The sequence below is a fragment of the Coloeus monedula genome (genome assembly GCF_965178545.1).
Source record: "Coloeus monedula genome assembly, chromosome: 9".
Taxonomy (NCBI): domain Eukaryota; kingdom Metazoa; phylum Chordata; class Aves; order Passeriformes; family Corvidae; genus Coloeus; species Coloeus monedula.
Window position 1 is genome coordinate 6,761,343 of NC_138789.1, and position 17,198 is coordinate 6,778,540.

General features: G+C 45.8%; 1 protein-coding gene across 3 annotated transcripts in view; it reads left to right on the forward strand.

Moving 5' to 3' along the window:
- Positions 1-6,307: 6,307 nt before the first annotated feature.
- Positions 6,308-17,198, forward strand: part of DNM3 (dynamin 3) — a gene marked incomplete at both ends in the record, with an annotated part of 172,709 nt that continues 161,818 nt past the window's right edge. For all 3 annotated transcript variants that reach the window (XM_082286863.1, XM_082286862.1, XM_082286861.1), the window contains one exon: positions 6,308-6,453. In XM_082286863.1, coding sequence (XP_082142989.1) covers positions 6,308-6,453 — 146 coding nt within the window. The remainder of the gene's footprint in view (positions 6,454-17,198) is intronic.

A 17,198-nucleotide genomic window follows, 5' to 3' on the forward strand; every position in this document is an offset into this window, starting at 1 on the left:
GGGCTTGTCTTTCTCGCCTGCAACAGCTGGTACCAAAATGAGTCTGAGACATGGTACCAAAGTGACCAGCTTGCAGACAGCAAGGTGACAAACTGATGCTTTGCCACTACTCCTGCACCCTCACTCCATGCTCCGTTCTGCCACTGGCAGCCTGAGTGAGGACGTGTTTCTGACAGCTGCTTCCCAAAGCAAACCCTCCCCAGCCACCTTTCCACAGCCCAGGGAGGTAACAACACACCAGGAGGTGATCCCAGGAGGGATCTGTGTCTGGGCATCGCTGCTGGAGCCATCTCCCTGCTCTGCAGCTCACACACTCTGTCTCAGCCAGGGTCTCAGGCTGCCCCTCATTGGCCTCTCCTTACTTGTAACAACCCAGGTCTCCTCCATCTGTGGGAAAACCTCTGCCACTTAGAAAGTAAGTGAGAGGATGTGTGAGCCTGAGAGTTTCCCAGCTCCATGAGGCTGTGGAAAGGACACCCCAAAGGCTCTCAACCCCTGCAGTGGTGGGGACCATGGCCACTGCACCAGTGCAGGTGCCAGCAAGCACCTCCCTCTGATCAGCAACTGGGGCTATATTTTCATTTTAATTTGCCAGCAGGCTCTACTTGGGGAACTGCTCTGTTAAGATCCGTTCTTTGATGCTCCCTACCTTATTCCCCTTCACACAGAGGGACAAATCAGTGCCCTACTTTCTCCCTGGGCTACCCGTGTCTACGCAGAGGGAGCAGATGCTTTTTTTAATAAGTGCTTTTGATGGTTCCCAGGCACAGGAGAGCAGGGCTGGCCTGCTCCCTGCCTCAGATAAAGACTGGCAGCCTAGGTAGGTGCCCTGTGTATGTCACTCACCACCCAGTCACTCCTCCAGTGTGTTCTCCTCCTGTCGTGTGTTCAGGACAGCTCAGGGGAGAGACAGGCTGAAGCTGGAGCAGGGTGGAAATGTGCCTGCCCCCATGCAGTTAGTTTCTAAAGCTCCTCTGTGATGCACACTGTTTTGAAAGATATCTATTATCCACCCAGCTTAGCAATGGCAAATTTCTCAACTGGATCAGCAGTGCTGCATTTACTCTATTTTTAACTTAGTTTGCAATTCTCAACATAATTCCAATGATATAGGTTTGTGTGTGTGTGTGTGTGTGTGTTTGCCTTTCTTTTACAGAAACCATCTCCTTTCTTCCCCAGGAGCTCATACAAAGGCTGCCTTCATCCCTCCCTTGTCCAGTCCTGTCTTTCTGTTGTGCTTCCAAAATGCTGCATAACGCCACATCCTGGTGGAAAAACAAAAGCCATCTATTAGAAACAATGTAAGGATGAAATCTCAGTTCATTGCAGCTGTTCTTGCAGCCACTGATAGCATGACAACTTTGGTCTGGAACTGAATTTCAGCTGGAAAACTGGGAAACTCATGAGTGCTGCAAAAACTCAAAATCCTCCTCTGCAGGTAAAACACTCCAAGGCTGGAGTAATTGACAATGTAGTAAATATTTCTCTGCTGGCAGCCCAAACATGCAGCTAATGTATATGTTTAGCAACTGTGATTCTGTTGAGTGTTTTGGCACTATACTCATGTTTATACCCCTTACTCCTCACTTCCTAGGCACGCTGTCAGTGGCAGGATAGAAACAAGCTCTGCCGTCGCTTAGCAACCTCCACTGGCGCAGAGATGTTGACTTTTTCCTTTCTGGATTTCCCATCACAAAAAGGTGCGTGTGTAACTCATCACACGGCTCAGGTGTGAGGCTGTAGCCAGCTGCAGATGCTTTGGTCTGGTCCAGTCCCAGTCCTTCTCAGAGCATCACATCCATGTCCTGCTGCCACTCCAGTGAATGAGACACTGGGAGTTGGTGGGTCAGCCCTGGGTTTCCTGATCTTGGGTGGAGGGATGCAGAGAGGTTCCTTGGGCCAGGGTGGCTGTGGGCAGGCAGCTGGCAGGATGGTGACACTATAAGGCACTGATGGGGTGCGATACATACACCCCATATGGTGTCACAGCCCAGGTCCCTGCTCTGCAGAAGAGAAGAGAATGACACTTCAGTTCCCTCTCAGGAAGAGGGTGGAGGTGGATAAGGGATGTACTGTCACCAGCTGAAAGTACATCAAGCAGCTGGGAGAGATTTTGTGGTAATAAAAGCTGCAGGGACGGGGAACTGAGGCTGATTCCCTTCAGCTGGGAAGAGCCTTGGCCTCACTGCCTGGGGATGCTGCTGCAGTCCAGGCATGGCATGGTCCAGCACAACGGCTGCAACAGCCACCTCCCAGAGGTTAGAAGCACATGGGAAGTGTTTTGTCCATGAAATTTTCCCTTGGGGAAGCACTTGGCTTGTCTGGCTTTGTGACCAAGGAAGCAGGCATGCTGCCAGGCTGCAGTGAGGGAGTACAGCTCTTTCCTGGGGTGCTCAGGGCTGCAGGGAAACATCTCCGTAGGCTGCAATGCAGCATGGTGCCCTTTTTCTACCCTGCAACTGGATGCACCCGACTAAAGAATGCAGCTGGAGGTCACAGGGCAGGAGAGGAGAGATAGGACAGGGATTGGGTTGTCACTGTCCTGCGATGAGTGAGTCAGCAGTGCCCCAGGCTGTGGGGGGAAGGCAGAAAGCACTTCCTCTTTAGAGAGAGAAATGCTGCAGCCACTACTCTAATCACAGCTCTGGAGCTACTCTGGCTTTCTTTCACGGGCTTAAATTCCATCCTTTGCAGCTTCAAGGTCTGAGCTCTCCTCCTGGCAGATACACAGGCATAATGCTGACTGGCACCTTCGTGCAGCTCCACCGCACATCCAAGTGCTGCCGAGAACCTGGGAGCTCGCCCTTGCACGGGCTCCTTGCCCACACCTCCTCCTGCTCTGTGCTCATCACTGCCTGAAAAGCTGTGCAAAAACTCTGGGTTTGTGTCTGAAGCAAGAAGGAGGTGAGGAAGGTCCCTGGAGAGAAGAGCAAGCGTGAAGGACCCTGGCTCTTCTTAGGGGAGAGGATGCAGCCTCGCCCGTGCTCTGCTCGCCCCTGCTCACTGCTCTCCTGGGCTCCTGCTCACTGCTCTCCTGGCAGGGGACCGTGACTGGCTCTTCACTGCAGGCATCTGCAAGTCTCCACTCGGGTGCTTTATACCTCATTCCTCATGAAGGGAATTGCACTGGTCTGTATTTATGAAGCAGCCTGGGGACCTGATCCAAATGGTCTCGGTTTTAACGTCACACTGCCTGGTTAGGGAGAAGTGTCTGTGCATGAGTTTGTGGGTTCATATGCCAGAGCTGCACCCTGAAGCCAGGCTATTTTTGCCATATATTTTTCTGAAAGTCACGGCAGGACAAACTTGCTGTCTGCAGCCTTGATCTGAAATGCACTGGAGGCTTCAACTGGAGGCCCTAGGCAGGCTGTGCTGGAGCTGCTGACATGTGACATCAGACCACACTGCTGGAGTAGTCGGCATGTCACCTTGGGGAGCAGGGCACCCTTGCTGCCGTGCCTGGAAAGGTGCTTGGCAGAGTTTTTTTTTCCTTGCTGAGCCTGGCACATGGCAAAAGGAAATTATAAATATTGTGGCACAGGGTAAAACCAGATTGTGTTTAGCTGGTTAACCAGTGAGCAGTGCAACTCTGTGCTCCTAGGGATTGCACCTACTGCTCCCCCAAAAATCAATTTCTTGCATGGCCCCCTGACTCGGTTTGGGTCTTGTATTTCAGGGTTATTTGTTACAAGAAGCTTTGCAATGGTCTTTGCTAGTAGTACCCCTGTTTCCTTTAATTTAGCCACTCTGAAGCTTGGCAAATTCAGAAAGCCAGGCTGGGCTCTGCATGGGGGTTTGGAACAAGCTGCCCAGAGAAGTCAGTCAGGAAAAGCAGAGACCTGAAGATATGTTCAGGTGCCTCTCCTGTCTCCTTCCCTGCTCTCTTGGAGTTGGAAAAACAAGAAAAATCTCTCATGATAACACAAGCATCCATAATGAAATTGTTTGTGCCTTTTCCAGAAGGTGGGAAATCTATACTTGGCTTCTTGTGGCTTTTTTTTTTGGGAGGGGGGAGAGTGGATTTTTGTAAGTGATAGAGTTGTAGGGTGAATGTAGGCACTTAATGGCTTTAACTCTGCTTCACCAGGCAAAAAAGTTTGGTTTGGAAACTTCCCAGACTTGGGGGAATAATTCAAATTTTTCCTAATCTTAGTTGTTTCCCTAATTTATTTTATTTTAATCATGGAAGCAGACAAAGCTGTAATTTAAAGACCTCGCAGAAAGGACATTTCCCTGGGTTATCAATTTGAAGGTATGCATAGTGCTGCTCCCCAGGCGTCGCACCTTTCTCAATCTTCATTTGTCTCCTGTGGAGATGCAATCCTATGGCCAGGCTGCTCTTCTACGGATCTTAATTATTTCATGGGGGCAGCACAAAGTGCTCTGACACTCAGACGATGCGATACTGTTCTTCCCAACTTCCAGCCTCCATAGAAACCCATGAACTGGAGGAAGGCCAGGCAGCTACTCTAGTGCCTCCTGGCATAGCCTGCTCATCCAGGAGCGGGGAAAGAAATAATCATGCTGCTAATTGGCATAATTATGTCAATAACTCCCAGGCCCCCAACTAGACAGAAATGATGGCAAGGCTTTTCCCAGAGGCTGTGATCTAACTGCAGTGGCGAGGAGAAGCCGTCTCTGCGTTATGCTGATTAAAAACTGTTATTTGTTTCCAGAGTTATAAGTCGGTCTGTTGTAGAGAGTGATTTTTTACACTTATGGAGAGCTCTGGCCAAGAAGTTTTGATAATCCTCCAGATCGTTAGTCTCCATCAGCCTGCGGGATGTTCACAGTTTCCTTTTGTTTTGCTTTTCACGCTGAGTGAGGCCAGTGTCTGGTTTAATAGAGAGGATAACTTTTATCACTGCAGGACTCCAAAGCCTGTGTTTTGGATATTTGCATGGTGTGACTGCTGCCAGTAATCACAGATAAATCTCATCTCTGTTGTGTGCCTGGGCTTTTAGCTCAGCCTCAGTGTGCATTTTTAATTGAACACACTGCAGTGACGTGGCTTGGACCTTGATGTTGCTTCCCAGCCTGCTCCTGAGCCATCCACCTGCTGCCAGCCCTGCCGGACCCGGCTTCTCCAGCCTGCCCTGACACAGCTCCAGTGAATGTGTCTGACCCTGGCAGCACTCCTGCCTCTGGCTGAGCATTACCACAGCCCTTTTTGCCAGCAGGATGGGTGGCCAGTTGGGATTGGGGCTCTCAGTGGAGAGGGGCAGCATGGTGGTCTCATGGTCGGTACATGGAGCTGGGTGAACTGTGCTCCCATGTCCAAGTGTCCGAGCACCGAGGTTGCCTTGTCCTTGGGCAGGAACAGAATCACAGAATGGGTCAGGTTGTAAGGGAGCACAGTGGGTCATCTGATTCCACCTCTCAGTTCAAGCACGGTCATCCCAGAGCACAGGCATAGGACTGTATCCAGCCGGTTCTGGGATATCTCCGGTGAGGGAGACTCCACACTCTCTCTGGGCAATCTGAAAAAACAGTCCCTAACAAGCAAGCTCTGAGGGCTGTCCAGTAATCAGAAAGACAGATTACTTGTCGGCAGGATTGCCTTGTTAAGGTTTAGGGCTTGGCATGTTTCAGTTATCTCTGACCTAGGGGGAGGTTACCAAAGCTTGGGAAGAAGGGTGTACCACTGATAGTGGACACAAAGAATGCAGAATTTAGGGGCCACACGGACATTTGGCAGAACCCCTAAGATAAGGAAGGAAATAATAAAAAACAACTGAGCAACTGTGCTGAAATCAGCTCTGACTGGGTAAGAGGTAATTCTGGCAGGGGCAAATTGTGACCACTGACTCATAGATCACCGACCCAAAAAACCCACTGACTAAAGAGAAAGACTGAGCATGCTGACTAATTAGCATTGGAAGCAAGAGGATCATTAGCCAACAGAAGATAGAATACTAATTAATAAGCAAACTAGATAACTTGTAGCCAATAAACATTAATGCCTTGGCTTGTTAAAATCCACAAAAAGTGAAAACTTTTGATAGTCGTCGTGCTGGCTTTGTGGATTTGCCTCCCAGCCCCCTTTCTGCACAGAACTATAAATAAATCAAACCCCTCGACTCAGTGTGTGGGCTGGCCTCTGGCACCCCGGGGGGAAGAACGGATTTTCGGACAACCGTGGGATCCACACCGGGACCGCACCGGGACCCGCACGGGAGGGGGCGTGGCCTCCCGCAAAGGCCCCGCCCCCAGGCCCGGGGAGGGAGGCGCGCATGCGCAGTGCGCCGGCCGTTACCTGTCAGCGGCGGCGGGCGGAGGAGGAGGAGGAGGAGGCGGTGGCGGCGGGATGGAGGGGCTTATTCCGCTCGTTAACCGGCTGCAGGATGCCTTCGCGGCGCTGGGCCAGAACTGCCTGCTCGACCTGCCGCAGATCGCGGTGGTGGGCGGGCAGAGCGCCGGCAAGAGCTCCGTGCTGGAGAACTGCGTCTCCAGGTGAGGGGCGGCGGGCACGGCACCCCCGCGCACCCCCCGCTCCCCCCACACAGCCCGGGGCGCGCGCTGTTCGCAACGGTCGCGGCGCGCGCCCCCCTTCGTAGCGGCGGGTGGAGGGGGGGTGGTGGCGGGTGGGGATGGACGAGGAGGGTTTTTTGGGGGAGCCCGGAGGGAACAGCTCGCGGCTCCGAGCCCACCGTGGGTGCTCGGTCCCCACCGAGGATGCTCGGCGTCCCTGCCCCCGCGGTGCCTTGGGGGTGGCGAGGCGGGCCCTGGCCCGGCAGCGCCCGTGGTGTGATGTGCGCGCTGCGGGGAAGCCGCCGCGGCGCCGGTGCGAGCGCGTTCGTGTGCCCGGTTCGTGTCTGCGTGTGCGTGTGGGTGACCGCCGCCTGAGGGGAACAAGGTATTTAAAGCCCCAAACCCTAATTTCGGTGGGGTGCTGGCTCTGGGTGGCTCATTTCTCCCGTCCCAACGCATATAAATTCGCACCGTCCCAACGCGCCTGTGGGTATTCGAATCACGGCGTCATTAAGGTTGGAAAAGACCTCAAGGTTGGAAAAGATCGTCAAGTCCAACGTGCGCATCATTTCTAACAAATTACTGACAGGAAAAGGCGAAGCCTGACGATTCAGGTGGTGCTTTTTGACGGCCAGGCAGTGCCTCTGGGGACGTCCCGAGGTAAACATGAGCTTCACGGACTGTTTGATGAAGTTCCTGCTGTGTTTGCCGCAAATAGCTGCGGGCTCCCCAAGGGAGGGGTTGCTCCCGCATCGGAGCTGTGATCCTAGTCCGGATTATAGGGTCGAAATACTGTTATGTGTCGGTGATGAGGGGACTTTCATGTGCGGAGATGTTCACCGAAGGTAATATTAAATGCTGTGGCATTCCATAACCTGGCCATGTGTCAGACTGTAATAGCTCTCGATATACAATATAAAAATACTGTATTAGTGGTTCTTCATCTCTCCTTCAGAACTGCGTTAAATGTCAGTTCTGCCTCCTCTTTCTCCTTGAAGACTGCAGCTAACTACAGATGTTGACAGTACCGCCTGGTCTCTCGAGTTCGGAAAACATAAACGAGATCCTCAGAAAGCAGGATTTGCCATCAAATTACTACTGTTTTCTTTAAACAAGTCCTTAAAAAGTATTTTGGTAACCTTTTGACTTTTTGAACTATGTGTCCGCAAAGCTGCACAGAGCACGTGTGCTGAGGGGAAAAAGCATCTTCATTTTTCTTGTCAATGAGGATATTTTGGTCTCTGGGGTCGGGGCTGAATGAGGTGGGCTGTGGGCTGATGTCGGTCTCTGGATGCAGCTGTGCTGATGGAAGATCATACTGCTCCCAAATGCTTGTTACTGCTCGGCTGCCAGAGGGATCTGCTCCGTCTGATCCGCAGGGGGAGCTGTTCTTTTGAGCTGCCTGGATGTGCCTGGCTGGAGCAAAAGGTGCAGATGGGCAGTTTGTGCTGGCCTGGCCTGTTTGGACAAGAGGCTGGAACCGGCTGCACGAGTGAGACGTGGGCACTTTTAGGAAGAATTGTGAAGGAGAGCTAAGGGCAATAACTTTTTTCACTTGTGTAGTTATTCACTGTGCAGCCTGCAGACACTGCAAGAGAATCTCTTTGGAGAAGACATTACAGACTACTGTGGAACACCGGAATGTCTCTGTCACATGGGATTTGGAATTTGGATTCTTTCAACCTGCTTTCAGAGTTCCACATCGTTGTTTTATGCAGTAACTTCTTGAGATTCAGCATGAACTCACCTGTAGGACCTCCCTACTTGCAACCTTAGAGCCTGTTGCAAAATGATATTAATATGTATTGCTTCAAACCTATTCCATGAGACTTGAGCAACAATGTTTTGCTTGTGCCTTTCCTCCAGACTGAGTGAGTACGTGTGGTTAGCAGATGTGCCCTTGCTAAGCTGTGAGAACTTGTTTGTGAGGCCTCAGAACGAGATTAATAAATATCCACGAGATCAGAAGAGGATTTTGCTTGTTAGATCAGCAGACAAATGGCCCATGTCTCTTTTTAGTAAGCCATAGGATATTCCTGTTTTTATGGGATAATGCAGCTGCTCTCTGCAAACAAGTTTGTTTCATCCACATCTGTCTTAATATGGCTTGTAGAGGTAGTAAGTCTCCCTGTAGAGCCATGCTGCGCTCATTTCTCTTTGTTACTAGTACATTACATGACCTCTGACAACCATAGGGTCAACTTTAACTAATGGTAACACAGCTTGGAAATTAGCATCAAAATAAAATAGTCCTTGCATTGCTCTGAAGTTTGAGCATTAATTCTCATGGCTTTTGTTTAGTTTTTTTGGTTTGGATTTTTTTGTGGTTGTGGGGTTTTTTTGTTGTGTTGGTTTTGGGTTTTTTTTGACCACATGAATCATTATCATTTAGTAGATTTTGAACTCTTAGCCTCCAGAGAAACATTCAAGGTCTTTTCTCTTCAGGAATAGCCGTAATTGGTATGAGGAAGGCATGATATCCTCCATGTGAAAGGCAGGGTCTTGCTACGAACATCCTGCTGGTTGTTAACTTCAGTATTTGTCAGTGGAGCTGTGGTGAGGTTGGTAAGGTGGTTCTTAACTCTAGGATCAGGTTGTTATTCCCTGCTGTCTGTAGCCGCTATAGCACTGTGCCTGTTTCAGTCTTCCACAGGATCTTTGGTTGTGCAAAGATTACTTTTTTTTGCACTTGAACAGTAGAAACTATTTTCTGACTTGCAGGTGGTATCAAGAGTTGGAGCTTCTTTATGGGTCCTAGGAATCATGTTGGGCTATGCAGCATTATCCACCATATAGTTTATGCACTGCCGTAATTTTTCTGGAGGGTTGTGAGCGACTGGTGCTGGCAACAGTTCTATGGGCTGGCAGATGGCCTGATATTTCCTCTTCTTTCTGACGCTGCTCAATGATACATATCCATCGCTCTCTCCAGGGTAGCACCAAGGCTTGTTTAGGTGCACACGGGATCCTTAATGACTACCAGCAGGCAGGGAATATGTTGGGATTAGTTCACATGTGTTTTGCATTGATGGTGGTGTTGATTGAGGATGGATTCTGCATGTTTGCCTGCTGTAGGAATGGTGTGACACCCAAAACTGCTTGTCTCGTTGTAGGCTGGCTTTGAACTAAGCTGGAATGAGGCAGTGTTAAATCTCCCAATGTGTCCATTATTGTTGCTATTTGGATTAGCATCCCCTGAGGAATTTGGAGAGTTTCCTCTTTGCATACTGCTTCTCTATCAGTAAAGAGACAGTTTCTTTTGGGAATCAAGGACTGTGTGTGAAGGTTTTCCTCTCAGGATTCTGGTTATATTTAGATGGAAACAGAGATTCTGGAGAGCACCTGAGGACAGCAGTCATTTCCATTTATGGGTGAGACCTTCATGTGTTCATAACGGGAGCTCATGGTGTGTGTTTGAAGAAATGAAATTGTCTGAAGAGCAAATGTTCTTCCTACCTCCTTCTGCTTCTCTTTGTAACGGGAGTAAATGTGCCCATAAAATGTAGTGCCAGTGTTTGAAGCAAAGGATCTAATGCAATCTTCCAATAGAGGTTGGTTGGAGAGCGGTTCAAAAACACAAAGGGGAGTCAAACAACAAATACCAGCAGATTGCCAGTGGGAGAGAGCACTTGGCCTCTCTCACTCCTGTGCACCAGAGCAGTACAGGGCCATGAGCTCATACATTGTTTGTGCTTTTCAAACTTGCTTTTGATAATAATAGGGTTACTGAAAATAAAAATTAATGGTAGGAAGAATCCCTGTAAACCGTATTTGGAGAGAAAGCACTTTCTATTATTTCATATATATCCAAATGGGTTTTTCAGGTAACTGAAGGCACAGATAGCAAGCTAGCTTGTCAGGGCCCCCTTCTTCAGAAATCGGAACCTTGTTTTACTCTTAAAAATAGCAAGAAGTTAATAATTAGGTTTCCAACTTGAAAGCTCTTCACTTCCCTTCCTGCTTGATGTAATATAAACTGCATGTGGCCAAATAATTGTTTTATAAGAGATGTGAACTCTTGATTGTAAGCCTGTCAGTCATAATCAAACAGGTACTTTCATTTTAGGAGCCTAAGATCTGATTGCTTAATTCAGCTTTACAGCTTTTTGATCTGAGATGCTTTTGATAATCTTAGGACCACTGCATGTAGTAGAGCTATTTATTATGACATATGTACTGATTGTTTCTTTTTGAAATTACTACTCCTTGTGTGCTCAGCTCATTCTTTTCTGCTTGAGATGGCGGTTGTGAAAAGACCGCGTTGAATCATTAGGAGAAGAGAAGGGACTTTAACTCTGGCTGCTAGAGCAGAAAATTTCTCTGAAGAATGTAGACACATATTTAGATTGATGCTTCCTGGGGGAGATGTATTAAGATTGGTGCAGGTATTTTATTCTTTTAATTACTAGGCATTGACAGAAAAACTTTTTACAGAAAATCCCCTCTTTTGTGAAACAGGGATGAAAAAGCTAAGCAGTCAAACTGAATACAAACTGAGATACAAACTGAAATGTGGTGCTGTGTATTCTTTTTTAATCTTAAGAATCTTCTGGAAATGAGAGTCAGCCACTCCTTTTCCTGACTAATTAAGCCATTGTGCAGCTTTGAGTACAGTATTGAGTATATTAGCCTAGTTATCAAAATACTCTGGTGCAACTAAAGCAAGAATTTTCAGTGTATTTCATAAATTAGAAACGGCAGCAAATGAGACAGTGGCTCATTTGGGTTTCTTCCCTGAATAAGTTTTCGCATTTACACATTGAAGAACAAACTGGCCGTTTAGATGGGATACAGATGGCCTAGTTTTGTCCTTAAATGTAACTCCATTGTGGACTTAAATTTCTTTTTTTTTTTTTTTTCATGTCTTGAGCATTGATATATACAAAGTAAAGGAAATGTGTGTTAAAAAACAGACATGCAAACAAATATGCTGATTTTTTACCACCACTTTACATGTAAAGTAATTTTTTTCCTCTAAAACTACTTTGAGGATTTGTCTCTCCTATTTTCCGCATTTAAATTTTGCCGATTAAGAAAAGCTGTACTCTGTCATGAGGCAGGCCTAGCGTAGGGAGATCTGACCTATATTCTGGCATTTAAGTTCAGTGTATCAAGCAGTTTAGAGATGCTAAATCAATAAGTAACACTTCACACTTTTGTAAAATGTACCTGCGAGAGTACATAGTCTTACTATAAATTCAGCATGCTATGTACTATTAGGGTATTGTGGCATTTAGTGAACGCAAGTGTAGTATTTGAAGTCTGAGCTCTAGACTTCAGAAAAACTTCAAAACCCTGCAAAAAGCAATGTTCAAAAAAGCCCCAGTCTGGTCTCGAGTGCCTTGTGAGAAATCAGTGCTACAGATTCAGTGACAGTTGTTACTGGGAGTTCAATCCATCAAGGTACTTCAGGTGGCTGCACTCCTCTGAAAATTTTCAAAGCAGACAATCATCTCAGGAGAGGTTTGTGGGTTGGGTTTGTGTTTTGTTTTTTTTTTTTGCAGACCATAGGTATCTACTTAATTTCATCCAAACTTTCCTGGTTCTTAATACACAGGCGCTTCTGAAAGTTCGGCAGATTGTGACTTTCTAGATTCTTGTATAATACTATAAATCCTGTTATTCACTGCCTTCAGGAAGGAGCCCACACTTGGGATTTTGTATTGTTGAAATCAACAAATAACCAGCACCTTTTTTGTCTTGCTGTTTCTTGATGGGCACTGCTGCTGATGTTTCAAGCTTATGTCACTTTCCTGTGTAGGTGAAATAGCAAACAAGGATTTCCAGCTTAGATAAATAGGTGTTAGCAATATGATTGTTTAGACATTCACCAGTAAACATTGGGAGTGATGCTGCCATGGATTGCAGCAAAGACGTGGAAATATGGACACTGCTCTCTGCCACTCTTTACTGTATGACCTCAAACTGCTTTTTAAATATTACCCGCAGCTGCATCCACACATGCCTTAACTGTATGTAGAATACAGATTTTTTTATTCCTTTATTTTTAACTTGCTTCTATCTGCTTCTATCTGGTGGCATATAATCTTAAAATCAGTGTGGGATAACTGTGATTGTTGTCAAAAACTTGCTGTTATGCATTTCTCTTGTTTGAGTTGTGGCCGATTTAGATTTCTGTGTGGAACCAAAACTGAGTCTTGGATTCTGCTTTAAACAGCTGAGATGTAGCAGTGTTTCCTCATCCCGAAAAGGGACCCTTGCTGGTGTTTAGTTTGTGCTTCTAACAGCTTAGTCATTGAGAGAGATCATGTTTGTGGTTTGCCTTCCCTCAGTTGATCGCTGAGCAAATTGATGATGCTCCTCTAAGTATATATTAATTTCTCAAGCAGTGCCTAGATTGCAAGCATGAGGGGCAGAGACTTTTTTGCTTTTTCTGGTTTGGTTTTCTTATTGTTTTGGGGGGTTTTTAAACATGAGGCCTCCCAGTAAATAGAAGTCTGTGAATTCCCCATGTTTGCTGTGCTCATGTGTAACGGGCTACTGGGAGGAATCCCTTTAATGCTGTACGTCTGCAGTATAAATATGCTGAGGAAATGAGCATTATTTAACTGTGACCTTGCATCTTTTTCTTCATCAAGTTGCATCGAGATGAACAAGGCAGCATTATGGAACTGGAGAGGAGCAAAATCCCATTTAACTGTGTGCTGGGCTTTGATGTACTGCCAAGCACTGTTGTCTGTGATAGCCTCTGGGATGTAAAGGAGATGGTAGCTGGAGATAAGAGAGTTTTTCAAACCAAGTGTCTACTGATAATGTCAGGTTTTATAATTTGCATGTGGAAGTTATGCCTTTAATTCGTACCTAGCATAGTATTTCTGCATCTTAGCTCCTGTGCAAAATCACCAAGATTTTGTTGTTCAGATGTGCAGGAGATTTACTCTTTGCTGTAATACAGATAGATTTCAGCCCTCATAGATGAGATCATCAAAGCCAGAGTAACCTTAGGCACTTGGTCTGTTGTTTACTCTGTGCACTGCAGATGCCTAAAGCTGTGCACATTCAGTGGTGCTCAGCTCTAGAGGATGCTCTGAAGCTGCCTGTGTGTAACTCACCTGCAGAGAACAGACAGGGCTCTGAATGGCAAGGATGAGAACCACTGAGAGACATCTCTGCACTCTGCTGTGTGACAGTGGGGAGATGGTCTCTCTTCCAGGTCTGCTCCTCAGCTGAGCTGGAAGCTGATGAAGAAATTTTGGCATAATTCATCAGAGGCAGTGTTGTGCCCTTGTGTGCTCACCTGTTCGTTTGCTCAGGTGCTAAACAAATGTTGACAGAAGATCCTCAGTGTCTGTCACATCTGGGAAGGAGTCTGGACTGACCCCTACAGCCTAATGGCTTTGTTATTGTTCTGGGAAGTAGCAGCACAAAATACTCTTTTGGTCAGACTATTAAGATGAATTTTTCTTGTAGTAATAATTCATTTTCTGGTGAGCAGAGAGATGGGAGATCATGGCTGATATTAAATTTCACTGTCAAGCTAAACAGACTTTACATTGTCCTGGACAATATATTATTTTGCACATACCACAGGCTCAAAGAAGGATAAATGGGCAGGTATAAAAGGATAAAATAACTAGAGTAGAGAGGTGTTTGAGAAACTTGGATCACTTGCTTTGGAAACAATCTCCTTTCCCCCTTCCTTCTGTAGTTGTCTTCCTGTTGATAAATTCATGCTCTTTATACTGCAGTTCCCACTGTGTATACATTCCAGAGGGAGTACAAGAATTGAATCCAGTTACATTCCAGTACTGCAAAATGATCTGAAATGGCTTGTATTGTACCAAAAAAGGTAATTATACAGTTTGACACCTTGTCTACCACAAAAGAAAAATGTATTTTCACAATGCTTCTGAAGAGGCAAAATTTTTTGGATTTTACTAGGATGTGTCACAGCTGATTGCATACTGTGCTACTGTTTAAAAAGTCTGTACTGATGGATCCCAGTTCAGGATGGTGGGATTTGGGAGGAAGAGGAGCAGCTTATTTTTTCTGGGTTTTTGGTAACAACACTGGAATTCACAGTATCTAAAAGATTTGTCCTGACAGAGTATCAAGAGGTGAATTATTTGCTAAATGCAAGTATTTCTGTAGTAGTTAGCGTCATGTAGCTGATATGCTGGGATTGTTGGGACATGTTGTTTTCTTTCTGATCCTTGCAGTCAGATTTTTGTTTGTGTCCAATTCTGTTATGGAGGAAAACTTTCTACTCAAATCTTTCTAAAGAAACATTGTTAATAGCATTTGGGAGCTGGAAGTGATTGGGAAAAACCCCAAACAGCCAAGGTCTATTTAGAGCACTGACAACAATTTAAAGTGAATGAAGAATTTTTGTTGTTTGTTTCTTGTGTTGAGATACAGAATCTTGATGCATTAGTATTCGTCCCGAGAATGGATGGGCTTTTATGCACCAGCATCCTATGCAAATGAGTCCTTTCCTAAAAGCAAACATATCTGATTAGGGAGAATAAGTTGTCCTGCAAAGTCTCCTTTATTCTTTCTGACACTAAAATTATGAGAATTGTTGGGATTTCTTTGTATTTTGTGCTTCCTTTCTCCCCCTTCCACCAGCACTTGGAATTGATGGAGAGCACCGTTGGGCAGGAAATAGCAGAAGCTTTTGTAAAATCTTAAAAGGGAAAAAGGAAAAAGGGCATTTTCACAAATGGAATTAGGATGATGCAGCAAAGTGTTGGCTGGCTGCCAGGGAGGACAGATGCATCATGCATACCGTGCCTTGCCCATGAGCCTGCACATTGGCAGCTCCCTGCTCTGTTCATCCAGTGAGCCCGCAGCCCAGCACAGTCACTGCAAACAGAGCACTGTTCATCTAACACTCCTGAGCTTTTGCCTGGCAGGTTTTCATGCCTGTGTATGGCAAGTTTGCAGTCCTGTAAGCATTACTGAGATTCTAAAACTTTCTATCATGTAAAAGACATTTTTTTGAATACTAGGAAGTGCATTTTCTTTCCTTGAGTCAGTGAACAGGCTTGCCTTTTTCTGTGTGGAAATGTGATGTGGGGTACTGTCACTGTTGTTAAAATACAGCATTAAACTTGGTCTAAGAAGGTCTGTGCCTTCTTAGACTTGAGTTCAAATGTCCCTACTTTGGAGAACCTGTTGGTTCCAACTATGTTTAATGGAAGACTTTACCACTGGGACCAGAGTAATTTCTGACACTAATTTTCTCATAACCCTATAGTGCCTAATGGGGGAGGTGTAATAACTTCTGGCAGCTTGTTGGGCAGAAATGCTGCTGTTACTTACAGAAAGCTTCTTCCAGTCCAAGAGAAATATAATGACAGGGATTCCTAAGCCTGCTCTCTCTCCAATCTTCTGCATGAAGAGGAAACCTCAAGCTTTCCTTTCTCACCTTAGTGGTGCCTAAGCACTGCCATTGACTATATTTGTTATGGAGGTGCCCAGCTAGTGTGACTGGAATCCCTTGCCAGCTTATTTGAAGTTTTTCAAAGACTTCAAAAATACTTTTTTTGTCACATTTAGAATCAACACTCAGATATTCACATAGTTGGGTCTTTTTGGGTAGACTTTTTTTTTTTACCATTGCTCTCTGGGTTTTTTTATAGTTGGTCCCAATTCCATAAAGGAGTGGGGGAAAAGAGACCCAAAGAGACATTTTAGGCTGCTAGCTGTAGTGCTGTGTAAGATTTTTCAACACTTTAATTTTTATTTTTCTTAATTCAGCCTGTGTTCTTACTTGAAAGTGATGGATAGGATAGTTGGGGTGTCCCTGCTTTGCTGTTGAGGTCCAGTAGTTCAGCAGTGGTGGTGAAGGACGTTGATGAGTTGGAAAACAGCTTCTCAAAACCACCACGTTTATGTACCCTGCTTGAGAGAGGAAGAGAGAGTTGACAGCCCTGAGGTGTCTGGATACCCTGTTTCTTGCCCCTGAAGACCTGGACACATTGCATGGGCTGCAATGTGTAGTTACTGCTCCTGGGTATTAGACTGTGCTTGATTGAGGAAATTAATTAAAATCATTCATCAGTTGAAGGAAGATTTACCTTGAAAGGTTGCTGCAAACTGAGACCAAACATGAACTAAGCACCAGCCATCTATGCTGGGTGATTTCCAAAAAAACACCAGAAAGATTGGTACAGAGCCTTAGGAGCTGATATATCTGAGATCACTAAAAATCCACAGCCTCTGAAGTGCATTTAGCATGCCTGGTAGGCCTTATTAAGATAAGTATCATTGGTCTTCAATAAAGCAGATTAATTGTCTTGTATATCTTCCTGTAAGGCTCATTATATTAGGCCAAGGTTTTACAGGTGTTGAACAAAGCTGTGGAAGACTCTTGATTTGACAGACATTGTGCCAAAACAAAAAACATTTACTCTTCTGTAACTAATGAAAGGAGGTGAGGGATCAAGTGGTGGCTGACAATAAGAACTGCTCTCTGTTCTTGGAGCTGATGAAGAGCAACATAGATGGCCAAATATCAGTGTCATGTAGAAACACTACTGTGTTATGGAATTAAAAAAAGGCACATGGTTGAGAATGTCAAAGCACAACTGAGGTAGTGCCTCAAGGCTTTTGAGACTTCTTGAAAACATGTCCTAGGGTTATCTTTGTACTGTCACTTGAAGGGTAGAGAATATGTGCTTCCAAAGCCACTAAGAACAAATACAGTGGTGTCTTGTGTCAGTGATGACAAATCTCATGGATTTAATTCCTAAGAAGGCCTC